At 42.4% G+C, this 26,662-nt stretch overlaps 1 protein-coding gene across 6 annotated transcripts in view; it reads left to right on the top strand.

The window, feature by feature from the left end:
- The window catches only part of PHACTR1 (phosphatase and actin regulator 1), a 508,271-nt gene that overhangs the window by 308,187 nt on the left and 173,422 nt on the right, over window positions 1-26,662 (top strand). For 5 of the 6 annotated variants that reach the window (XM_073631073.1, XM_073631075.1, XM_073631076.1 and 2 more), the window contains one exon: window positions 21,409-21,573. In XM_073631073.1, the coding sequence (XP_073487174.1) occupies window positions 21,409-21,573 (165 nt within the window). Of the gene's footprint in view, window positions 1-372; window positions 538-21,408; window positions 21,574-26,662 lie in introns of those variants that run through there. The other variant, XM_073631077.1, reaches the window with a different exon arrangement.

The following is a 26,662-nucleotide window of genomic DNA, read 5'->3' on the forward strand; positions in this document are numbered from 1 at the left end:
TGTGGAGGGAGGGAAATGCCCTGGGGATGTGAGTTTTGAAGGTCAGAGGGAGGAGTGGTGTCTCTGGGGTACACCTCTCTATAGTGTGTGAGTTCATGTCATCACCTGCCTCACACTGAATCAAGTGGATGATGGATACCATTCTGAATTGCTACAATGAGAAGTGAAAGCTACAAAATAACCATTGATTTCTGACAAGGCAACATCCCGAAGGCTTCAGTTCCTCTGCAGAGTCAATGAGTTGTGCAGCATCTGCAGTGTAGTCTGGTTTGGTCCAGCAGGTATTCCCATGTGGTGGATCCCCTCGTTAAAAAGGCGAGAAGGCACAGAGGAGGATGGCAATCATACACAAGCCACTGGCTAATCAGTTGCGCAGTATGCTGATCATTACTGAAGTGTGAGGATTCAACTGCCTATGACAGCCAGCTCTCAGGAAACCAAGTAGAGACTTACAGAGCTACAGCCAGTAAGTGTGTGTAGTCTTTAGAGAAAAAAAATCCTCTATCCCTGGAAGGCATGCAAATAATATACTAGAAGGTATGTTTGCTAGGTTAATTGATAACAAAAAAAAAAGGAACTGAGTAAATAGTAGCATATAGCATATGCACTTTGCTTTGGGCAGCACAGTTGCCATTGGTGTGTGCAGCCTTTACCAGGTGAAACTGCAGGAGAGATCTTGAAAAATATTTAAGGTAGTAATATCATTTTTTATATATTTATTACATTGTTTTGAAATACTAGTCTTACAAAAGATTTGTACTGTTTGCAAACAGAATTTGAACCTTATCTTCATATAAACAGAAAATGAAAATATTTAAATAATTGAATAATATAATGTTAGCAATTGTAATGCCTTCTATGCTGCTCACTAGAATATATATATACAGTATCTCACAAAAGTGAGTACACCCCTCACAGTAAATATTTTATTCTATCTTTTCATGTGACAACACTGAAGAAATGACACTTTGCTACAATGTAAAGTAGTGAGTGTACAGCTTGTATAACAGTGTAAATTTGCTGTCCCCTCAAAATAACTCAACACACAACCATTAATGTCTAAACCGCTGGCTACAGTGAAAGTGAAAATGTCCAAATTACATAGTTACATAGTTAGTCAGGTTGAAAAAAGCCCATCTAGTTCAACCAAAAAAAAAAAAAAAATACAATCCCATATACACAATCCTTCACCCATAGTTGATCCAGAGGAAGGCGAAAAACCCCAGCAAAGCATGATCCAGTTGCTACAGCAGGGGAAAAAATTCCTTCCTGATCCCCCGAGAGCCAATCGGATTTTCCCTGGATCAACTTTACCTATAAATGTTAGTACCCAGTTATATTATGTACAGTTAGGAAAGAATCCAGACCTTTTGTTAAAGCAAGTCCCTTTTTTTTAAGTGCAAGTCCCTGAATTGATTGGTATCAGCCTCTTACAATCCCTTATACATCAGAGCTCAGACTGGGGGAGGGAGAGCCTGGATGGGGAACCAATCAGTTGTGCTGAAGTGCCTATGTGCCAGCAAGGAACAATAGGAGGAGAAAGCGGAGTGACAGGTCCATGAGCTCATCAGTCTGCTGCTTCACTTTTAAGACCTCATGCACACTGGACATTTAGCCATCTTTCCTGGATGCCTTTTTTCATGGCAGCAAAGTTTTGGCAGAAATAAACACCATTGAATGGTTGTTAGCTGCATTTGGGGGTGTCAAGCGCTTTGGGTGTTAATCCATTTCATTTGCCGGCATATTAACGCGCATTAACGCTCAAGCTATAAACGCGCATTTAGACACGTTTATATGTGTCAAGCATTTTATCATGTCAAAATAGCCACTGCTCCTGGATGCACTGGCTGTGGGGTTTTTTTTTCTGCCTCTAAACACCTATATGTGCATGAACACATAGGCTAAGATGCAAGGGCATTTAGAAATAGAAAAAAAAAAAATGCCAGACACCCCTAACAGCCATGTTAAAAATGTCTAGTGTGCATGAGGGCTTGCTGTCTAGTCACAGCTTGACAAAACAAATGTTAATGCCTAAGCCCAATTTGGAACTTTGACATGTGTTAGTAAACCCGTACATATCATTACAACTACTTTGTGCATCCAGGTGGATTATACCTTGTTTTTTTCCAGGACAAATTGGGCTTTCATTTGGTGGTAAATGGTCATGGATATCTCATGTTTTTTTTTTTTTTTTTTAATTATTATTATCTAAGGAAAACTGACTGGGCCAAAATGGTAAAAAAAAAAAGCATAAAAAAAAATGTAACTGTATATGTCTTGCTACTACCATAACCTACCACAAAAGAACAACCCCTTAAAATAAATTCTCCTGCCCCTGACGATCGCAGCAATACCACATTTGTGTATGTTAGTTGTTGTTTGTACTCGTGGAACAGCCCAGAAACAATAGTGCGCATTTTGCTTTTTTTTATCCTACCTAAAATACACTGACGCTGACATTAACTGACACTGATAATAATATAAAAAAAAACCTTGCCAAAAAAATACTGACCCTGACCTTGACCTTTGACCCTCATCTTTGACCTAAATACTAACTCTGGGGCTGACCTAGATCAAACCTTGATCTAGGTATTTTTTATTTATTTTTTATTAAATTATTATTATCATTTTTTCTACACACACTTTTTTTTTTCTATCTCTGCAAGGACAGAGAATGATACAATGTATCTGTCTCGTCCATTCACAAAGACGGAAAAGTCAGGGCGGGCTTCACAGTGACTGATCACTGTGCTAGCCAATCAGAGGCTATCACAGAGATCAGGTGACCCGGAATGGGATGTTCTGGGTCCCGATTGTTAGAACGGGGCCCGGGGCTCTGAGTGAGAACCCGGTCTCTGTGCTGGGAGTGCAACATGCGGCACGCTCCCAACACAAAGGGAGATATGCAAATATACAGCCCCACGGAAAAAAAGCCCAGTCCAGTATGGCTGCATATTTCCATACAGTCACGTGAAGGGGTTAAGGGTATGAATAAGGTCCAGGAGGGCAGTATTTTTAATATAAAGCACAGATATAAAGCACGGGGACATGGCCTCAAACTAGCAGGAAGAAAGTCAAAATGAATTTAATCTTAGAAAGTATCATTTTACAGAAAGGATAGTTGATGTTTGGAATAGGCTTCCAGTAGAAATGGTAAGTCAGTCAACAGTAAGTGGCTTCAAACATGTTTAGGATAAACATAGATCTATACTCGGACAAAAAAGTTAGAAATAGAAAATGGGACAGACTCAATGGACCACTTGGTCTTTTATAGCCATCTGTCTTCTGGGTTTCTCCTTCGGAAAATGCTTTCATTTCGGATAAGGTAGGGAAGGTTTGAAACAACCGTCAGACTTTCATTGCCACCTGTGACTCCACTGGGGATTTTTAATTTCTCTGTTGGTCCTAAGGATTGCTTTCACACGGACCGAATGTAAAGATGAATCAAAAATTTTGAGATGGCACCAGAAAAGGATTAGATTGAAAATCTTCCAGTGGGGACCCTTGCTCCTGTAAGAACTCTCCAAGAGACGATTTTCCTTGCTTTGTTGAAATCTCCTATCACTTCCTATTATGTTTTGAGACAAGTAAAGAAAATATGCCCAATATGACAAAGAAAAAGAAAACTGGCCAGGGGGTTAACCATTCACTACTTTATGCAAAACAAAAAAATGCTTTGGCTTCAGATTTGGCTTCAGTGGTTCTAAAGGCCGAAGGTTTTTTTTTTTTCTTCATGCATGTAGCTTCTCCCGAGACCCCCCAGTACTTATGAGTGATGTGCATTAGAGCCTCCGCTCTCCCGAGACTCTGCCTCCTCATTGGCTGAGACACAGCAGTGGGAGACATTGGCTCACAGTCTATAACAGCCAGGGAGGAGGGGGGTGGTGGGATTGAGCCATGCTCTGTGTGTCCCATAGACACACAAAGGTGGCTCAGGACTGAGCACACTTCAGTGCCCCCATAGCAAGCAGCTTGCTATGGGGGCACTCGGCAGGAGGAAGGAGACTAGAGCACCGGTGGGGGACGCAAGAAGAGGAGGATCGGGGCTGCTTTGTGCAAAATTATTTCACAGAGCAGGTAAGTATAACATGTTTGTTATTTTTAAGGAGGTTCAGGAGGGGTGAAGCTAAACTTTATTTTTTGGAGGAAATGCCAAGATTAGAATTTCATTTCAGATGTTCTTATCTCTGGATTTGCTGATCATTTTTTAATTGCAGTTTACCCCGAACGTAACCTCTACATATGGATTTTCCATTATGTGCTCAGCTTGAATTGACCAGGTTTGTGGTCGGTTTTGTTATTTTTATTATATATTATATAGATTTTTTTTTTCTCTGGCCAGAGGCCAATGTGAGTGGGTCTTTGTTATGTACTAGACAGTATGACAGCTCTGTATAAATGCTGGAAATAAATACCTTTCTATGCGCTTCTGTTTCTGTCATTATTTTAAATCACTATGACCTGACAAATAGCAGTGTTCTTGGTGATGGATGATCTAGTTTTAGCATAGGATAACATTATGTGCAGCATTATAGTTTTTGAATGATGCATTTGCACAGTTCTTGTGAATATTTAACTTCCTATTGATTTTTGTGGTTCATATTTATTTTACATGTGTGACCTTAGCTGAAATAGTGTTTATTGCGGCCTTTTATTTTTTTGTCAAACTGTTATTAATACATTTTCACCAAACGTAGCGAATAAGAGAAAGCTAATGATAATTACACTTAGGAAAGAATGCCCAATCATGTGCAAGGAAAAATGAAAACTAAAAAAAAAACAGGATTTTTAATCTAATATAAATGGATGATCTGAGTCAGCACACTCCATCTCATTAACTAGGCTAAGCGAGGTCTCTTTCAGACAGGTGGTATCGGGCGGCAAAACCAAGTAGCTGAGCTGTATTTTTACTGCACCTCCCAGCCACCCATCTGAACTGTAAAAATAACAGCTGGACAGGGCTGTTCATATGCTGTGGCCATAGTACTTGGCTTCACAGAGTTTAAAAAGCGGCTCCACCTGTCAGATGCCCCCTAAAAAGCGATTTCATTACTGATTGCCCTTCAGAGGGCACCAGATTTCACAGTGAGTATAAAAGAGCCCTAAAAATGTATCTTGTGATCAAGTGAATTTTTACTTAACTTAGAGGATGAGGTGAGGGTCTGCTGAATTTTGGACACCCTACCTTGCATGAAATGCCGTGGAATATCATAGTGAGCAGAACTTATTTTGGTTTCTGTTCTTTTTATCTTTTCTCTTCTCCCTTCCTTTGTCTTTTCCTTTATTCCTTTCTATCAGTGTTTGTTTTTTTATCTCCTTTGAGTACTGCTCATCCCTAGGTAAAGAGACAGATTATCAGCCTGTTGATTGGCCTATAGTACTAGACACAACCAGTTAGTTAGTACCCTCTGGCTCCTCTATTGTCTGCAGGCCAGATTTAGACTTTAAGGGACCTGGGGCACCTCAGGTTTGTGGGACACTAACACACATGATTTAAAGCTGGACTCCAGGAATTGAACAAATTCTACCATTGCATAGCTCAAATGACCACCCCCAGCAGCACAAGGATTAAATTCTTGTTTATTCTAGGAGAGCAGGAATAAGCTGCCCCAGCAAGCTCCAGTACTATCCTCTTCTTCCCAAAGCTACATGCTGTGGGCCATGACATTCAGCTCAGGGCTATTAAACCTGAATTGCATGTGGAGGAGGTGAGCATGTGACCACGGCTTAGAGCACCTTAGGGAAGCAGTAGCACTGGACCAATTGCATGGATGGAGGAAGCTTGCTGGAGCCAGGAATAAGGTGTTACACTTTATCCCTGTAACCCTAGACTGAACAAGCATTTTAATACTGCAAGGGTACATTCTGTCTTATTCTCGGAATTCAGCTTTAAATCACCAAATTTACACATGAAAGTCCATTTACTGCATACCATTAGAATTGGCAAGTTGTACATACATAAAAAGGTTAAATGAGTTATACAGTATATGTCTAAAGTAAGTGCATGTACAGTATACCTGTAAATACATGTGAGCAAAACTCTAAAGCGGCGTATACACGGGCGGACTTTTCGACCGGACTGGTCCAACGGACCGAGTCCGGCAGACAATCCGATCGTGTGTGGGCTTCATCTGACCCTGAGAGGACTTTTTCTGTCAAAAGTCTGACGGACTTTAGATTTAGAACATGCTTCAAATATTTACGTCGTAACTCCTCCGGACCCAGAAATACACTCGTCTGTATGCTAGTCCGACAGACAAAAACCGACGCTAGGGCAGCTATTGGCTACTGGCTATGAACTTTCTTATTTTAGTCCGGTGTACGTCATCACGTACGAATCCGTCGGACTTTGGTGTGATCGTGTGTAGGCAAGTCCGTTCGTTAAAAAGTCCGTTGGAAGTCCGTCAAAAGTCCGTCAAAACTCCGTCCGTGTGTATACGGCATAAGTAGATTTTTAGGTAAGATTAAATACAAAGAAAATAGCTATACTGCTATGCACTCTTTAGTTTTCATAGATGACTAAGCTGACTCAACAATTTATTCAATATCCAAGCATTTGGTTTAGTGTCTCAATGATATTCACACATTTTTTTAAAAAACATGACACAATTGTAGTGATATAGACTTTCAAGTCTGATCAGACAAATTTACATTTTACGATCCCCTGTGGGTAACTGCTTTGGCCCCTTTTGATATGTAAAATGCAACTTGTCTGCCAGCTGTGTTAAGCCCCATACACCCCTGTGTACACATTAAAAAAACTGTGTAGAATATCCTACATAAATCGGCCAACAATGATGACATTATGAGGTAGCACGCACTCAATGGTGACCCTAGGGGGGGGCCAGAGGGGGCCCTGACCCCCCCTCAACATTATGCTGTGCCCCACCATGTGCCCCCCCCCCCCAAAAAAAAAAAAAAAAATTTTTTTTTTTTTTACAAAAAATCAATGTCTAAGAGGGAGAGAGTCCCCAGTCAGCTCCTGCGGGTGATTCCTCCCCCCTCCCCTGCTCGCTGACACTGCATAATGCGAGCGTTCACACAACCACGGCCGCCTGATCTGCTCCTTCACCTGCATCCTCATTGGCAGGGAGAAGAGCGAGTTGCAGGAAGGACTCCACCAGGACTTTCAGTTACTGAAAAAACAGACTGATTTCTCCCGTCCTTAGGACAAGAGGACCAGCCTGTAAATTCCAAGAGATGCCAGACCAGAGCTGTCAATAGCAGGGGCAGGACAGCAAGAGGAGGCTGGGGAACCATACAGTGGCAGAACACCAGGGCCCGGAGGCAAGACAACCTTTGCAACCCTGATGGTTCTCCCACTGCTTTGGATCCTTATATTTTCTTGATATGCTGGTGACATATATCTCTTGTTTTCTGCCACCCTGGGGGACCCCAATACAGTAGGAAGGGAGCTCACTGCAGAACATGTGAAAGGGCCCGTTGTGGGGTCGTAGTAAAGGGCCCCAGGATATATATATATATATATATATATATATATATATATATATATATATATATATATGCATTTTATAGTTGCCCCCCTACTTTTGTCCCTGTCCCCCCATGTGCCCCCCCTAAATTTGAAAGCTGGAGACGCCACTGCACGCACTCACACATGCAGTTGTAGGTTACCTTCTTTAAGGGCATAAACGCTCTATGCATAGTTCACTTATGAGCCGCCAAAATTTGTTTAAAACGGATACAATGTGCTAGAGTAAAAAAAAATCACAAAAAAATACAGGTAAAATATTTCTTCCCAAGATAAATTTTAATAAAAGAAACAAAATTGTTATATTTTTGCAATGAGCGGAGTCCAAAACAATTGTCCCTTTCGCCCCCTTATAAATCCAGCACTACTTTGGGCTACTTGGCCGGAGACCTGAATCCTGTGCCACAGTGTTACTGTGGGGTTAAAATAATATGCTAAGTGACATAAAAAAATATATTATATAATAATGCAGCTGGTGTGTGATATATAATAATAGAATGCTGCTTCTTTATATAACAATAGCTTTGTAATATAATTTGCTGCTACTTGGTGATATAATATGCCCCTGCTGATATTTCTAATTGACTGATTCTAGGAGATACATTATGTTAGTATAAGTGAGAATTATCTGTTACTCAGTAATGTAATATATTTTATGGTTATACTACATTGCACCAATGCTCTGTGATGTATACTAACGCTGGGACATGTATTGCTGTGTGATATGATTGTCTACTGCTGTTCTGCAGCAAGGATATATATTATTTTGCTGCATTATGGTATGTGCTGTTGCTGCTGGTGAAGTGTACCTGCTAAACATTTTTATGTATTGCTGTGTGCCATAATGCTTGCCACACTGATACACTGCTGCTTGTTGATTATACTGCTACTATATAATCTAAAGTTGTTTGGTGACAAAATTTGCTATTGCATACTGATATATAAAATTGGTGGATGATACACTATTCAGTGATATCTCCTCAATAGGGTCTGTACTATAGGTAGATATGCTAGAGCAGCAGTCTTTAAACTGTGGCCCTTTTTTTTACTTCATCCAGCCCTTGGGGCACTATTCCATCCACTGACACCAACGATGGGGTAGAATTGCTTCCATTGACACCAATGATGGGGCAGAATTCCTTACACTGACACCAATGATGGAGCAGAATTCCTTACACTGACACCAATGATGGGGCAGAATTCCTTACACTGACACCAATTATGGGAAATAATTCCTTACACTGAAACCAATGATGGGGCAGAATTCCTTTCACTAACACCAATGATTGGGCAGAATTCCTTACACTGACACCAATTATGGGACATAATTCCTTACACTGACACCAATGATGGGGCAGAATTCCTTTCGCTGACACCAACAATGGGGCAGAATTCCTTCCGTTGACACCAAAAATGGGGCCTTATTCCTCCCTCTAACACCAAAGATAGGACATTTTCTACTCCCACTGACCCTAGTCCAGCCCCACCTGAAGTCTGAAGGACAGTAAACCGGCCCTTTGTTTAGAAAGTTTGGAGACCTCTATGAAAGAGTAATAGGCTATAGGCACTGTATGCACATAGAAGGTTTGTTACTTCATATGGCAATTGTGAGCTAAAAGATCTTTCACTATTTAACCATTCATACCCCTAAAACCATATCTACATTTTGATTATGACCACACGTCTCCATAATATGTAAAATACACTGCCATTAATGCCATGTGTCTTTGTAAACAACTTGGTTCTTTGGCTATTTCTATACTTTGAATCATTGTCATGTTCCCTTGCCTAAGTTGATTTTGGGTTACAAATTTCCTGATACAATCTGAAATTCATTGGTTCTTCAATGACTGAAAGCTGTCAGTGTTTTGAGGCATCAAAGCAGCCTTAGTCTAGTATTCTCCTTCCATCGTGCTTCACAGTTGAGATAAAGTTTTCATGCTGCTATACACTGTTATAGTTATAGTTATATATATATATAGTTATAGTTATAGTGTCTCCAACATTCAGGCACATGTTAAAATATTTTAGGATCTGGCTGAGACCATTCCCCCTCAGCATTCCATACCAGAGCCATTCTGAACAAATGCAACAATGCTTAGTTCCATGATGCAGTAGGAGTATTAGGCAGTGCTGTCAGTCAACATGTATTGGTAGTGGTTCGGTTTCAAATCTTGGACTGCAAATTAGTCTTTCTTCTAATTTAAAGGAAGCCTGTGTGGAGAAATATAAATGCTACAACTGCAGACTTGACCTTATAAAAATGCTAGCTACCTGGCTGCTCTGCTAATCAACTGGTTTCACTACTTTGTGTATCATTATTTATTAACCTGGAACAAGCGCACAAGTACTTGTAATAAGTCTTGACATTGTTATGTTTATGTATATTAGTGATTCGAAAAGCAGTATAGTTGAAGGATCAGGCACAAGTCTCAATTATTTAGCTACTTCACAAGGGGATCTGTAATGGCAGTCCTGTATTTCTCTTGGCACATGATTACTTTTTATATATGTTAGAATGTTTTTGTTTTTTGCAGTTATGCCCTGTACACACGACTGGTTTTGCCGTCGGAATAAACTCTGAAGGTTTTTACGACAGAGTTCTCATGGAATTCCACTCAAGTTGTCTTTTTTTTTTTTTTAACAGAAGAGTTTTTTATTTTTTCCTTAACACAAAGAAAAACAAGACAGTACATCATTGTAAGAAACATACAGAGGATCAGACATGAGGTGATTAGTTAGATGACATTAATAATACACGTGTAGGTGTTAAATTATTCCTACTGGGTGGTATACTATTTATTAGAGTTATCAGGTGTAACCAAATAAATATTGCAAGATCCATGCTATACCAGGGACGGTCCCTTGAGATCACCTCGAGACGGGAGCAGACATATCACTCCAGCTCACAGTAGGGCTCCCAGCCCCGGGGGGGGGGGGGGAGCAGGGGGGGGCGGGGGAACAACCCCCATTCCCTGGTCAAGTCATATAGTATGAGACCCTGAGATCAAGGAGGAGGTGTAACCCGAGGCCCTCCCGACGAGAGGAGCGAGCCCCCCCAGCGAACAAGTACACTGGTAGACGCACTCCCGACACCGGTCTAGCCACAAGCATCAATCCCACTCGACCATACTTTATCATATTTCTGTGGGCAGTTCCTGCTCTCATAAGTTATACGGTATAATGGTAATACATTGTTTATCGCCTTTTGCCATGCTTCTTTAGTTGGGGCCTCTTTTTGTTTCCATTTAAGGAGTATTTCCCTTCTCGCATAGAATAGCGAGTATGTTAGGCATAGTTTAGTATAACGGTCCCCTTCTAAGTCTTCCAAGTGGCTCAGTAGGAAAGTCAATGGGTCTAGTGGTATCTTAACTCCACATACTTTCTCCAGAGTGTCCGCGACCGACCTCCAGAAGGGGTGAAGTTTGGGACAGGACCAGACCATATGATAGAAGGTGCCCGTGTCTAGTTCGCATCTGGTGCAGTTAGGGCTAAGAGCAGGATAAATCTTCACTAGGCGTATAGTAGGCCCTGTGTATAAATTTCAATTGGATAAATCTATCTTTAGCTGCGATCATAGAAGGTATGAACGTAGTTAGACACTCCTCCCATTCCTCCTCGCCTAAGGAAGGAATATCCCCCTGCCATTTGGTCAGTGATCTGTTATTCTTAACCTCATGGGACACTGTTAGGTAAAGGTATAAGGAAGAAAGGGGTTTGTCCAGTATCCCCAAGGTCAGAAGACGCTCGATGGAATCAGGCTCCAATGTCACCCGGGAGGGGAATTGGGCTCTTAGTGCGTGTTGTAACTGCCAGTATCTAAATAGGAAAGTCCTCGGTAGATTATAAGCTGCTTGTAGTTCGCGAAATGAAAGTATAACCCCCCGAGGCATGACGTGCTTTATTTTAGTGATACCCCTCTTGGCCCAAATTGCCGGGTCCGGGACAGTAAAGAGATGGGGGAGCATGGGGTTGGCCCATAGTGGGGTATGCGGGGAGATGTGTGTCTGCTCTATGAGGGATGCTCTAGATGATTTCCACACCTGAATTGTGGTTTTCATAGTACTTGTCACTGCCCTCGGTCCCCTGTACGGGAGATTAGATAACGCTGCCACTCAAGTTGTCTTACATACAACACGGTCACACCAAATTCCGACCATTCAGAATGCGGTGACGTACAACACGTACAACGGGACTAGAAAACGGAAATTCAATAGCCAGTAGCCAATAGCTTCTGTCTCGTACTTGCTTCAGAGCATGGGTCGTTTTTGGTGCGTCGGAACAGCATACAGACGAGCGTTTTTTCCAATAGTAATTTGTTCTGTCAGAAAAATATAGAACATCCGTCTGAATTTTCGACAGAAAAAGTCAGATGGGGCATACACACGGTCGGAATATACGATGAAAAGCTCCCATCGGACTCTTTCTGTCGAAAATTCCGCTTGTGTGTACACGGCATTAGTGGTTTGAAATGTTTTTAATCTTGCTTTTCCTCATGATATTATGAGATTATGGCAGTGGGTCCACCAGTCCTGTTCATTTTGGAGGAATTATCGAGCCCCAAATGCCCCATATTGTTTATGCACATAGGGTGGTAAAAGGAGAGAAAAAGAATAGTCCACAGCTGCACTGAAAAAGGATTTTGAAAATAAAGTTTGGGCTCTGGTTATTAGGTAAGTCATCACGTGTACAGCTGCAGTAATGGTACAAAGGCAATTCCTGGACACCTCCATTTTTCAGATCATGTTACTGGGAAATGAAGCTATATTCTATACAGCAGCAACTGTACACATTTGCTTTTAAAGTTCAAAATATCCCCCCACCACATCCTATGCTTTTCTGCTTGCTTTCTTGCTTAACCCACTTCTCCACATTTTCTTTTCCCCACTCTTATGCCGCGTACAAACGGTCGGACTTTTCAGCTACAATAGTCCGACAGCCCGTCTGACAGACTTTCCACAGACTTTCGACGAACTTTTGGCGGACTTTCAACAGACTTTCTAATGACCGGACTTGCCTACACACGATCACACCAAAGTCCGACGGATTTGTACGTGATGACGCACACCGGACTAAAATAAGGAAGTTGATAGCCAGTAGCCAATAGCTGCCCTAGCGTGGGTTTTTGTCCGTCAGACTAGCATACAGACGAGCGGATTTCTGGGTACGGCGGAGTTACGACGTAAAGATTTGAAGCATGTTCCAAATCGAAAGTCCGTCAGATTTGCGACTGGGAATGTCCGCTGAAGGTCTGGTGAAGCCCACACACGATCGGATTGTCCGCCAGATTTGGTCCGTCGGACAAGTCCGGTCGAAAAGTCCGACCGTGTGTACACGGCATTATTCAATCTTACCTGTCTTTCACTCTTCTATGATTAAGGTTTCTGTTTCTAGTAACTGAATTTATATTATTCATATTTTTGGAAATCATCAAATCATAATGTATGAGAACTTTTCGTTTCACAAAGTCATTATGTATTGTTAAAGTGGAAACTAAACTGAAAGAAAAAAAATCACCTCCTCATTCTAAATACCCTTGCCAGTCACTGTCATCTTCTTCTTGGCTATTTTTGAGTGCAGGGTTTTCGGTTGCTTAATTGGCTGGTGGCTGAATGAGATCATTCCGCACATGCTCAAGAGAGTCCATCATTCCGGCACAGCTGGAGTTTGCTGCTAATGCACAGTGAGCTGTGCATGCGCAGCTCAGTGTACATTCAATAGAGGAATGCAAGCAGGCAGGTTAGGTGTTTGTTATTGCAGAGGAGACATTGCATGTTACATTTAGCTCCGCTTTAATGCAACCTAGAACCTCCAGTTACAGTTTATGACTTTTCATAAAGTTGGTACTAATTTTAAGTTTCTTACTATTCATATTTGCTGTTGACTTGCTATTTACTGTATGGACACATTGGATTCTTTTATTTGGATGTCAACCCTGTTGATTTGGTAATCCTATAAAAAAAAATTGTATAAGAAGTTCAAAATAACACTAATTAAGAATACATTTTCTACATGCTAAGCAAACTTTGGGCCAAATCCAGGAAAGGTTAATGCTGTGATTCTGTTAATAGCTGTAATAATGTGGCCTTGATAAACAGAGAGTGTGATGAATCAGCCCTGTAATTTCATCTGATGTAATAGTAATTCAGATACTTGAAATGTGCAGAAATTAGTCAGCGAGTACAGCGGGAGAAATGTCTGGGAGCACTCTCATCAAATGGATGACCTCTGTGCTCCAGCCGGTTAGTGTTAAAGTGGAATTACACCAAAAACATAGTTTAGTTATGGACAGAGTAGGAAAAAGTGAGAGAGAAATCTCAGTGGAATGTAGTATGTGGCAGACGTGGCATGTAAATGCTGTAACTGCGGATCCACTTTTTATAGAACTGCATCTTACATGATGTTGCCATCACCTAGATAATGTATATGTAAACCCAGTCTCATATAAGCTTAAAGTGGAACTTCACCCTAAGGGGAAGTTCTGCTTTATGCCCTTCTCCCCCCTTCTTCTTTAGGTAGTCTTCTTCTAAGGTAGTCTCCCGCAGGGCACCGACATTAGGCAGATATATGTCTCCAAGTTTATTTTCCAGCAGGAAACAAAATCCTTCACGCTGGCTTCATTTCAAAGGCACTTTTGCATGTGGCATTAGTGGTTGCCCCTGCTATTCGCACATTAAGAGGGGAGACTCAGTGCATTCTACCAGTAACAACAGAAATTATGACATTACTTCCTTCTTTATTTGCAACACTAGGTATTTGATATATGCAATTACGTGCAACAGGTTAAGGGACCGCCTTCATGACCATCTTAACATTCAACCAATGTAGCTAACCACTTCAATGATTGTAATGCAGATGACCCCTCAGCTGTATCTATACAGGGGGTAGAAATGATCATAGTCCCCAAGAGAGGTGGTGATAAGTTCAGACTTCTGTGTAAAAAGGAAGTTTGGATCTTCCGTCTAGGTACACGTAAACCTAAATGAATGGTTAAGCCATGCACATTTTTATGAATTAATAAAGTGCATCCTAGGTTTTTGCTACTGTTGACCCCGATAAACATTTTTTCAAACTGTTGCTACTGGTGACCCCGATAGACATTTTTTCAAACTTTTGTTACTGGTGACCCCGATAGACATTTTTTCCAATTTTTTCTAAAAATTGGGTTCCATTTTTATTTTGTATTCAGTCTGTTCTTATGATGATCTTATGATGTTTTATATCTGTTATATATGTTAGAGTTTTTGCATTTACATCCCTAAACAGGGGCGGTCATCTGCCAATTATTGGCAGCTGCAAACCAATTGTTTCACACAGATTGTTCCAATCACGAGTAATTTTTGCATATACTGTATGTACAGTATATATATATCTCTGTAATCCAAAAACTTGCATCTGAAGCATGTGTATGTATCATTAAAAAAAAGAACCGGACAATTTTTACACATTAAAAAATGGATCCAATTATACAGGAATTTTGTGATCAGTGAAAATGTTACTGCTATGTTACAGCCATGTGCCTTTAGCCTTAAAGTGTAAGTATAGATTAGACATTTGTTTAAAGCTCAGCTCTAGGAAAATAAAAAATCCACCCTTGCAGCGCCCCTCTTCCCCCTCATTATGTCTAAGGGAGAGATGAAAAAGGCTATTTCTCTTACCTGATTCCTCGCTCCAGCCGGCTCCGATGCTCTCCTCCTCCACCCTAAATGCCAGGAGATTGGAGTGAGACCAAAGCTGATCGTTTCTTACAGAGCAGCTGCAGGGGACAAGTTACAGCACTGAAGGGAGCCTGCTGATCTGAGGAATAAGGTATTTTCTCCTTAAGACTGGGTTCATACTGGCACAACAAACGCTCCGACATTGGGAGCTCATGTCACATGACGTGTGAAAATCAATGTTTCCCTATGGGAGCCGTCTTAACTGGTCCGACACAAGTCGGTCCGACTTTGAAAATTCTACCTGTACTACTTTGGTCCGACTTTGATCCTACTTCAGCCCATTGAATATCACTGAAGTCAGATCAAAGTCTGGTCGCTGTCTTGACTGATCCGAGTTTGCCATGCAACTTGTGCTCTGAGAATCTTGAAGGGGAACTCCACGCCAAATTAAAAAAAAACAGCATGTGTTCCCCCTCCAAGAGCATACCAGGCCCTTCGGTCTGGTATGGATTTTAAGGGGAACCCCCATTTTAAGGGGAACCCCCATTCTAAAAAAAAGTGCATGGGGGGTCCCCCCAAAATCCATACCAGACCATTATCCGAGCACACAGCCCGGCAGGTCAGGAAAGGGGGTGGGGACGAGCAAGGGCTCCCCCTCCTGAACCCTACCAGGCCGCATGCCCTCAACATGTTGATGAGGACAAGAGCCTCTTCCCGACAACCCTAGCCATTGGTTGTTGGGGTCTGCAAGGGGGTCCCCAGATCCCGGCCCCCCACCCTATGTGAATGAGTATGGGGGAACATTGTACCCCTACCCATTCACCCAAAAAAAATGTCAAAAATCGGGCATGATGGGCGGTGACGTCATAAGAGGCGTGCCTCCGATGACCCCGCCCCATGACAATATAAGTAGTGGCACACCGTGCACCCAGCATTAGAGCAGCAGAGAGCATTGAGTCAACATTGGAAGAAGAACAGAGGGAGAAGACAGCAGAGAAGACCGGGCAAAAGAGCGAGCAAAAGAGCAAGAAGATAGCAGAGAAGACCCGGACAGCGGAGAAGACAGTGGAGGAGGCAGAAGAGCCGGAGAGGGGAGAAGAAATCGGAAAAGATGACGGAGCTGCCTTAATAAAATACTTTAAAAACCTGTGTACTGTGTTTTATTTTTGACATTTTTTTTAGGTGAATGGGTAGGGGTACAATGTACCTCATACTCATTCGCATAGGGTGGGGGGCCGGGATCTGGGGGCCCCCTTGTTGAAGGGGGCTTTCAGATTCCAATAAGCCCCCCCCACAGACCCCGACAACCAATGGCCAGGGTTGTCGGGAAGAGGCCCTTGTCCCCATCAGCATGGGGACAAGGTGCTTGGGGGTGGGGGGGGCGCAGGGTCCCCTGCCCCAAAGCACCCACCCCCCCATGTTGAGGGCATGTGGACTGGTACGGTTCAGGATGTGTATGGTTCTGATGTGTGCTCAGATAAGGGTCTGGTATGGATTTTGAGGGGACCCCCATGCCGTTTTTTCGGCGTGGCGGTCCCCCTTAAATCCATACCAGACCGAAGGGCTTGATATACTCTTGGGGGGGGGAACCCATGCCATTTTTTTAACATTTGGCCTGCAGTTCCCCCTAAAGATTCATACTAGACACGGTGCCCGGTATTGTCGGGGATCAAAGTCGGATGCCTGTTCATTTGAAGTCGGACGCATGTCGGACTTCAAGTCGCGGGGCAAAGTCGGATCCTAAGTAGTACAATTGTTGTAGCAGTGTGAACCTAATCCTCAGCCCCTAGACATAAAGTTCCATAAACCCCTGCAGTGCAGGTCCAAGGGATGGAACAGGAAACGGAAAGAAGTCTCTCTAAACAGAATCGCCATCTTAATGAGAGGTTAACCCTATTCTACCCTATCTGAAAAAATTGCTTTACATAAACTTATCTTAATTTATCTTATTTTATTAATTGTATTCATGTTAAATAAATTTAAAAAATAAAAGAATGTTCATCAATGAGCTGATATAATGGGAATACTAGAATACATGAATGTAAAGTACGTAATCTGACTAATTTAAATGTATGAAAATTACACTGAGGTGCTAATTATCATCCTTCAGATTTAAAGTGGTTGTAAACCCTTACAGACCACTTTAACCTACAGGTAAGCCTAGATTAAGGCTTAGCTGTAGGTGCAAGAAATATCTCCTTAACGTACACGGTTAAGGAGATATTTTCCTAAAAACGGGCACCAATGTCTACGGCGCCTGCGTGCTGTAGACAACGGCGCAGGCGCACTGAGCGTGCCTTTAGTGAAGGCGATCATGCCGTCAGTGACGGCTCCCGCGTGCATGCGCCGGAGTGACGTCATCATTGCTCCGGCCAGTCACAGCGCCGAAGCAGCGATCCCTGGAAGTCACTCCGCGTATCATGGCGGCGACGGTGGAGGTTAACGAGGGTCACTTCAGGGGCTTCGATCTCAGGTAAGTAATTCATAATGAGCTAGTATGCTATGTATACTAGCTCATTATGCCTTTGTCCTGCAGGGTGTTTTTTTTTCTAGAGAGGGTTTACTTCCTCTTTAAAGTATAAGTAAAGGCAAAACTTTTTTTAGTTTTGGATAGAGTGGAGAGGGAATAGAACGCTTGTCAGTTTTTACTGCTGTCTGTGCCCTCGTTCACCCTATTTGTCCTGTTTACCATTATCATTGAAAGTGAAAGTAAAAGAAAATCCCACATTTTGGGTTGTCCCCGGAAAAGTAATAGAAAGGAAATCTTCCAATGTGGACACTAGTTCTGGTGACCTAGGGGTCCCTTAATTTGCAGGGATTTCCTCTCACTTCCTGTTTAGCTATAGGACAAGAAGTAAAAGAAAATCTCCGAAATAGGAAACAGCTGCCACAGGATGACAGATGGCCAACTTAAATGTTGTACTGTATCTACAGGTCTACAGTTTAATGTTAAATACAAACATACTTATCATGGGACTGGGACTACAAATGTAGTTATTTCCAAATTCCAAAAAATTTGGCAGCTTTGTAAAATCTACATAAAAACAGAATGCATTGGTTTGAAAATCTCATTAACCCATATTTTATTCACAATAGAAAACATAATAAATGTTTAAACTGAGAAAATATACTACTTTAGAAAAAAATAAGATAATTTTAAAATTAATGGCAGCAACATGTCTCAAAAAAGTTGGGACAGGGCCATTTTTACCACCGTGTAGCATCCCCTCTCCTTTTACCAACACTTTGCAGAATTATGTCAACCTTTCCTGTACCCCTTTGGTCTAACTCTTCACATATAAGGTTTATTGTTAGAATTGAAGTAGGTGGTGCAGGTCCCTGAAACGTATTGGTTCCCATCAGTAAACATATTCAGTTGTTAATCAACAGCAACAGATGAAATTATGCTCCATGTTACATTTGGATCTTGTTCACACTAGATGTATGTTGTTCTGTTTTGCTGCATTATTCATCTTGTAACTCTTTAATAGGGCCCATCCCCAAAAATGTGCAGCATTTCAGTATATTGGAAAAATAATGCATTGTGTAATTAAAGTCATTTGAGAGGAGGTCCTACAAAAAATGTGCCTATAAAACATGTCATCAATCGTTAAATTATGCAGTGTGGTATGAGCGCTATGAGACAGATACCAAAAAACTGTTTGCAGCTTCCCTCCCTGTTGACTGCTTATGAAAGCCCATGCATTCTTTTAGACAAGGAATACATTGTCAAGTGGAGGAGGATTGTTTTGCTGCCAGTACACAATGCTGTCTTTGCAAACACATTATTTTTTTTGGTTGCATAAATACATTTCCTACATTCCAGCTACATGTCGGAATAACTTTGTTTCATGTGCTCCTTTGATCTCTCTTCACTTCTTCCGTCCCTTAACCTTGTCTCATAAATGACACACTGAACTATACTAGGAATGAGAAGTGAATCCTGAGAATGTTTGTTTTGGTTGGTGACTGATTAATTTTTTAATTTTTAATCTAATTTTTTATATTTATCATTCACTTTAAAATCCATTTTTTTACAATGTTGCATATTTATAACATTTACTTATTATTTAAGGACTTCATATAAGAGCATCAGTACATATGGTCGTTACAATAGTAGACAGACCTGGATTAAATCTGAACTCCAAGAAAACAGCTAAATATTCAGATGTAATACATACACTATATCACCAAAAGTATTGGGACACCTGCCTTTACACGCACATGAACTTTAATTTTATCCCAGTAGTCCGTAGGGTTCAATATTGAGTTGGCCCACCCTTTGCAGCTAGAACTCTCCAAGATCAGTGCCTGATCTCACAAATGCATTTCTGGAAGAATCGTCAAACATTCCCATAGACACACTCCTGAACCTTGTGGACAGCCTTACCAGAAGACTTGAAACTGTTATAGCTGCAAAGGGTGGGCCAACTCAATACTAAACCCAATACTTTTGGTAAAATAGTGTATATGGGGAGTTGCTTTACCTGCTAAAGGATTTGCTTTTCTGTCCATCCAATTCTAAGATTTACACAGCTCCACCACACAGGAAACCTCTGTCTAGCAGCACAGGAGACCTGATTTTTCTCTGCTGTGCTTTTAAGCAACACATACAGATTATGTTTCTCCTCCAGCCTAATATTGGATTTTGAATGGATAAATAGACTAAGGCTTCATGTACATACAGTCTAATATGACCGCTGGGCACAGGAAACGCAAAACGCTGCAAAATCGCACAACAATTTAACTGCGATTTTGAACCTTCCCTAACCGCAGCAGCTCCTAAATGATCTCAAAAGCCTAGTGTACATGGACACATAGGCTTTTATGGAGTTGAGTTAAGGAACTTTGGCAAAAATGCCAAAACTCAAGTTTAGGAGCTGTACTCCACATGAAGCCTTAAGCTGGCCATAGATGAATTGAAATTCGGCCAGTTCAGCAGGAACCGGCTGAATTTTGATCCATCTATGGCCATTCCTGTTCTTGAGAAGTTGATCTAATGATCGACTTCTCATGAACGTGCTTGTTGGAAAATTTTGCTTCAATCAGCGCATGCAACCAATCAGCTGCAGTGCTGATAATTGTATTCTGGTGGCGAGAGGGTCCCCACTCAGAATACAATAGCTCAGCATGAAGGATTCCACACATTCAAGGTGAACGGGGTAATCAGTTTAGCTTTTTTCATTCAGTCCATTGGCTAAACGAAAAAAAACTGAGCCCTGTATGGCCAGCTTAATAAGCTCATCTCTCCTACTCTGCTCTCTACTATCAATATCCTCCTTGTTAGCATCACTGCAGCAACTGTTTGGCTCCTTGTGCTGCTTCTCCCCATCCCAATTTGAGCTCTGCTGTGCAGTGAATTTCAAGAGGTAATAAATCAAATCCAGGTACCTACACAGCTTGCATTTAAAAATAAAAAAACATTCACATTATATTAACCCAACAAATATGTGCAGCAGCAAAAGTGTGGGCTTTAATGCCCACACACTCCACATATGTGTCACTGGGCAGCCAATGTTTCTTTGCTGAGAACACACTCACTACATGTTGTCAGCACAAAGACTGAGCTAAGGAAAAACAATGGTCCCAAATGCCACACATCTCACAAAACCCTGGGTGAATGGTAAAAGCAGCCTTAGCCTAGACTCCATCCAGGCTGCGCCTCCTCCTGATGCGTTTTGTCCAGCCCAAGGGGCTTAGTCTTGGAGGTCACCACCATGGCCTCCATGACTAAGCCCCGTTGCCAGTGGTTGTTAGAGGATGAGCACTGATAGGAGCCTGGAGTGGCATCCCTCGTCTTTGTACGGGTTCACAGAGATTAAGCTGTTAAACACAGCCCTCAGTCCCCACTAATAATCAGTAGCTGGCAGAACGAGCTCCTAATCATTTGACCACTGTGATAGTCAATCACAGTGGTCACATAATAACCAATCCTTCCCGCCCCTCAGGTGTACAGACCCTATTAAAGGGATGACAGGTCTGGGTGGGAAGAGGTTAATGAATACTTAGCTCCAGTAATAAATGTATTTTATATCCACTCATAATTCCATTTTAAACCCCAAATCTTTATAATCGCAAAGTGTATGGGGGCATAAAGAACACCTACAATGTTCAGTATGTGGCATCAGTCAGAAATTCAATAACTTAGATGACTTTATATATGTAAGGTGTTTCAGTATTGGCATAAGCCATTCTTTCCAAACCTGTTATGTGTGTACATGGGCAGATTTTCTTACTATTTTGTCTGATATCTTTCAGCTGAGGAAGTGGAGAGACTGGCTGCAATGCGCTCGGAATCCTTAGTGCCCGGTACCCACACTCCGCCAATCAGGAGAAGAAGTAAATTTGCCACTTTAGGAAGACTTTTCAAGCCATGGAAATGGAGGAAGAAGAAAAGTGAGAAATTCAAGCAAACATCTGCAGGTAACATATTTCTTCATAAAACAATATAAAACATGAATACATTGTGAACAGTGCTGATATCTCTGAGTCAATATGCGTTTTATTTTTTTTTTAATCGTATTTTTTTTACACACATGGCTGGATACAGTGATTCCAAATATGATTGGTTGCTAAGTTTTGGGATTCAGTTATATGTTTGAAAAAGGATGCTCCTAGTGCTAGTTTAAAGCCTAAATCCTGACAAAATTGTTAATTTGTTTTTAAATAGAGTGGAGAAAAATTTAAAAAACTCAGGTTAGGTTTTTATTTCTGTCCATGAACCCACTGGTAGATGTTTCCTCACGTCTTGTCCAAGTGGCACTCCTACAAGAAATAAGGGGTTTGGTAGTCACTGGGACAAGAAAGCACAGACAGCAATAAAAACACTGTCAAGAGCTCTAACCCTTCTTTATTAAAAATTTGTTTTGTTCTTGTCTATGTTCCCATTGGAGAGATTTCACCTTCTGGCGCTCAAAATTTTTTGGGGGGGCGCAAACAAACTGAAAAATTCTGAAAAAAAAAAACAAATACTGCCACTGTGCCATCAAACGCAACCACTGTGCCCATCAAATGCTGCCAGTATGCCATCAATTGCAGCCACTGTGCCATCAATTGCAGCCACTCTGCCATCAATTGCAGCCACTGTGCCAGTAAAGACAGCCACTGTGCCATCAAACAGACACTGTGCCATCAATTGCAGCCACTGTGCCCATCAAATGCTGCCAGTGTGCCCATTAAGTATGCCATCAAATTCTGCCAGTGTGCCACATTAAATGCTGCCAGTGTGCCAGTGCCAGTGTGTCCATCAAATGCTGCCACTGTGCCAACAAATGCTGCCGGTGTGCCCATCAAATGTTGCCAGTGTGCACATTAAATGCTGCCAGTGTGCCCATTAGATGCTACCAGTGTGCCCATCAAATGCTAAGTTGGCATCAGTATTTTTTGCCACTGGAACATGCATAGAGGTAGTGAAGGCAGAAGTCTTGATTTGTATATTTGTTATGGAGAAGTATATGAGAAACTATTAAAGCTTTTGTGTTGGTGTGACAGCCAAACATCAAGCATTATCATATTACTGGTTTTCTTTAAAGACACACATATTCCTAGAGATATGTTGTATTATTTATAACCTATATGGTGCCCTGAAACCAGTACAGTAGCCATTCTCAATCAAATGTTTGTGGAACCCTAGGGTTCTTCCAAAGGTTGCTAGTGGTTCCTTGGGCTGTAGCTGATTATTTTCTCATGCGATGGTGCGTTCAAAGTTCCAGGCCCAACACTACTAAAGCTGGCCATACATTAATCATTATTTTTCTTTCAGCCAGTGGTTTAAATGAAAAAAGGCTGGTTGTACAGAAGCTGATTGGTAAATTGACTTCTGTACAACCAGCAATAGAACATTGTCATTTTGAAGACTCTTGCCTTACAAAGTCCCATTTAGAGGAAAACAATGTTCTATTATATAGTTTCATAGGGATGTGGGCAAGCTGTCTTCTTCCTTAAGGCTACCGTCGCCATCCTCACTCATCTGTACAACCAGCATGCCCATACATGGAATTCATCCAGTCCCTGCAGAACAGGCTTAATTTTGATCCACGTATGGTAGCCTTATGCAAAGCCAGCAGCATGATTCAAAATTATCTCTTTAGCTGTCTGTAAGGGTTGCATTCCTCCCACTGACCACCAATGTAAGGAGACATTTTCCCCATAGGGCCCTGATGAATTGGTTTTAGATAGGGTTCCCCAAGGCATAGAAAATATTTTAAGGGTTTTTTGTGGGGTAAACTTTTTGAAAAAGGCTGCCCTACAGGCTTGTAAAATATTCCTAGTGTAAAATTGTTTCCATGTAGTAGGTGTTTAGAGGGAGATTGTTCGTGTCAGCAATCCCTCCTCCCCCAACTCATTTGAAGGCCCATTCCCCCAACATATTACATTGCAGTACATTGGGGGAAAAAAGTATGCTTTATGCTGTGTTTGTTATGTTTTTAGCATTATACTTTAATAGCAAAGGAATCATACATTGCAAGAAAATTATATACTCCCATTTTTCCAACTTCTTAACACACATTTATCATAAGAGAAATACATGGGCCGCCATTGCTGACCTCTTCGTCTGAAAATACTAGCTCACTGGCTGTCATCCTTATACTTTGAATTCAGTGCCTTTTGTGTCATTAAGCTTAAAAAACAAAGCTAGAGGTCAGGAAATTTTCTATGACTTTCTTTTGCTGCTTCCTCACTAGTAGGGATGAGCAAATGGTTCGCCACGAGCATGAGTTCGGGCCAAACATTTTCCTGTTCAGCTGTTTGTACCCCCCCAGTGCATACTGCATCCTGATTGGGAAAAGCTTTGGCCAGTGCGCAGTGTAAGCTGGTTGTTAAGGAGCGGCACAGGGAAGCCAGCCGCATTGTCCTTAACAATCGATGAGTCATCAGCTGTCAATGGGTTTCCCCACTGACAGCTGAATAAAAATTTAAAAAGTGGCGGTATGGATTTTAAGGGGAACTCCACGCCAAAATGCTCTTAAAAAACGGCGGGGGCCCCCCAAAATCCATGCCAGACCCGTATCCGAGAATGCAGCCCAATATGTCAGGAAAGGGGATGGGACGAGCAAGCGTCCCCCCCCAAACCATAACCAGGCCACATGCCTTAAGCATAGGGGGGGTGGGTGCTTTGGGGCGGGGGGGTTCTGCCCCTCCACCCCAAAGCACCTTGTTCCCATGTTGATGGGGACATGGACCTCTTCCCGACAACCCAGGGCTGTGGTTGTTGGGGTCTGCGGGCAGGGGGCTTATCGGAATCTGAAAGCCCCCTTTACCAAGGGGGCCCCCAGATAATGCCCCCAACCCTTCTATGTGAATGGGTATCTGGTACATCGTACCCCTACCCATTCACCAAAACAGTGTCACAAAGTAATAACCACAAGAAACCGTTTTTGACAATTCCTTTATTAAACAGTAAAAAAATAAAATTAGTGTCCCCCTCAATCACGACACCCGCTGGACCCAAAAAATAGGAAAAAATAAAAACACTCTCACCTCCTGGGAGGCCTCCAGCCATATGCCCGCTCTGCGCTTTGACATTCCTTATATAGGCAGAGGGCAAGGCCACCCGGCTACCTCACTCGGTGGCACCGCCCCTTATGACGTCACCGACACATACATGCTTATTTTGATCAATGTAACTATGGAAAAAAAATGCCATACCTGGATTTCTTCTGTAAACTGATTATAAGGTCTCGTTTTTTTTTTTTATAAAAATAACAAACATATCATACTTACCTGCTCTGTTTAGTGGTTTTGCACAGGGCAGCCAGGATCCTCCTCTTTTCGGGTCCTTCTTAGGGGCTCCTGGCCCCTTCCTCCTGCTGAGTGCCCCTCAGCAAGCAGCTTGCTATGGGGGGCACCCAAGCCGAGCCACAGCTCTCTGTGTCCATTCAGACATGGAGCCACGACCCGGCCCCATCCCCTTTCTCTCCTCCAGGCACTTGTGGACATTGCTGGATAGAGATGGGGCTCAGGTAAGTATTAGGGGGGCTGAGTGGGGCTGCTGCACATAGAAAGGCTTTTTAGCTTAATGTATAGAATGCATTAAGCTAAAAAAAACCTTCTGACTTTACAACCACTTTAAAGTGGTTGTAAACTTTAGAAATGGAATATGGACAAAGCACAGCCCTCTATAGTGTGTACTTGTCTCAATCTAGAGCCCTAAGTCATTTCACTATGCTGCTTTGTTACTCATATCAGCATGGGTCACTACTGACAAGTTTTTCAGACACCAAGAGGTAAAAGTGACAGGGGAGGGATCTCAAGCATACTACCTGTGATTGGCAGTCCTTTTCCTCTGCTCTCATCAGCTCTCACTAAGCTCTACAGAGTGTAACTCAGCTCCCCACCCCCTGCTTTGTGGAAGCTCAGACAAGCTGTATAAATTCTGAACTTTGAATGGCTGTAGAGAAGAGAGGCTGCAGATAAACAGATACAACTTATCACCTGTATCAACTGAGAACAGTCGCTTCACTGGGTATATGCAAGGGTTTACAACAACTTTAGTGGTTTAATCCAAAGCAATGTTCTAAGGCACTAAACTATGGCAATCCAGCTGTTGCAAAACTACACGTCCCATGAGGCATTGTAAAACTCACAGACATGACTAGGCATGATGGGAATTGTAGTTCCTGAACAACTGGAGGGCCAAGTTTGGAAACCCTTGTTAAGGTGATACATCACGGATGAAGTGGAACTAAACCTCTCGATTTAACTGTTTCCCATTACATTCAAAGCGCTTTCAACTGATCTGTTAAGCCATCAAATGGCTGGTGTCATAATTGATCACATGTGTAGCTCCATGGCAACAGCTGATCAAACAGAGGCTAAGATGACAGCTTCTTCGACTGTAAAGGATAGGAGGGTTTAGTTTTAGTCCAAGCACACCTGACTGTTTCAGGCAAAAAGTACAGACACATGTGGCCAGATTGGCTCTTAACCAGTTGCCGCCCACCCATCGTCAAATGACGGAGGGACGGATCGGCTCTCGTTCTGGGTGGACGTCATATGATGGCGCACCTGAATGGCCGCTCCCGCACGCCCCCGGGGGGCACGCAGCACGGCAATAGCAGCCACGCCATGTTGCTAGGACACGGCGCAACCCCGATCTCTGTAAGAAGCCACTGACGTGGCTCTTTAACCTTGTGATCGGCTGTATCCAATCACAGCCATTCACATGGAAATACAGGAAGTGCCGGTAATCGTCTCTCATCGCCTCACACTGACAGAGTGTGTGGCGAGGAGAGACGATCAGTGGCATCTCTTCACAGGGGACAACAAGACATGTAATCAGGGCACTGATCATCAGTGCCCTGATTACACTAATGCGCCCACCAGTGCCAGCAGTCAGTGCCCATTAGTGATGCCCATTAGTGATGCCAGTCAGTGCTGGCTTTCAGTGCCCATCTGTGCCGCCTATCTGTGCTGCCCATCAATGCCCATCAGTGTCCTCCATTAGTGCCACCCATCAATGCCCATCAGTGGCCATCAGTGCCACCCATCAATGCCCGTCAGTGCTGCCTAT

Source organism: Aquarana catesbeiana, linkage group LG05, assembly GCF_042186555.1.
Source record: "Aquarana catesbeiana isolate 2022-GZ linkage group LG05, ASM4218655v1, whole genome shotgun sequence".
Lineage (NCBI taxonomy): Eukaryota > Metazoa > Chordata > Amphibia > Anura > Ranidae > Aquarana > Aquarana catesbeiana.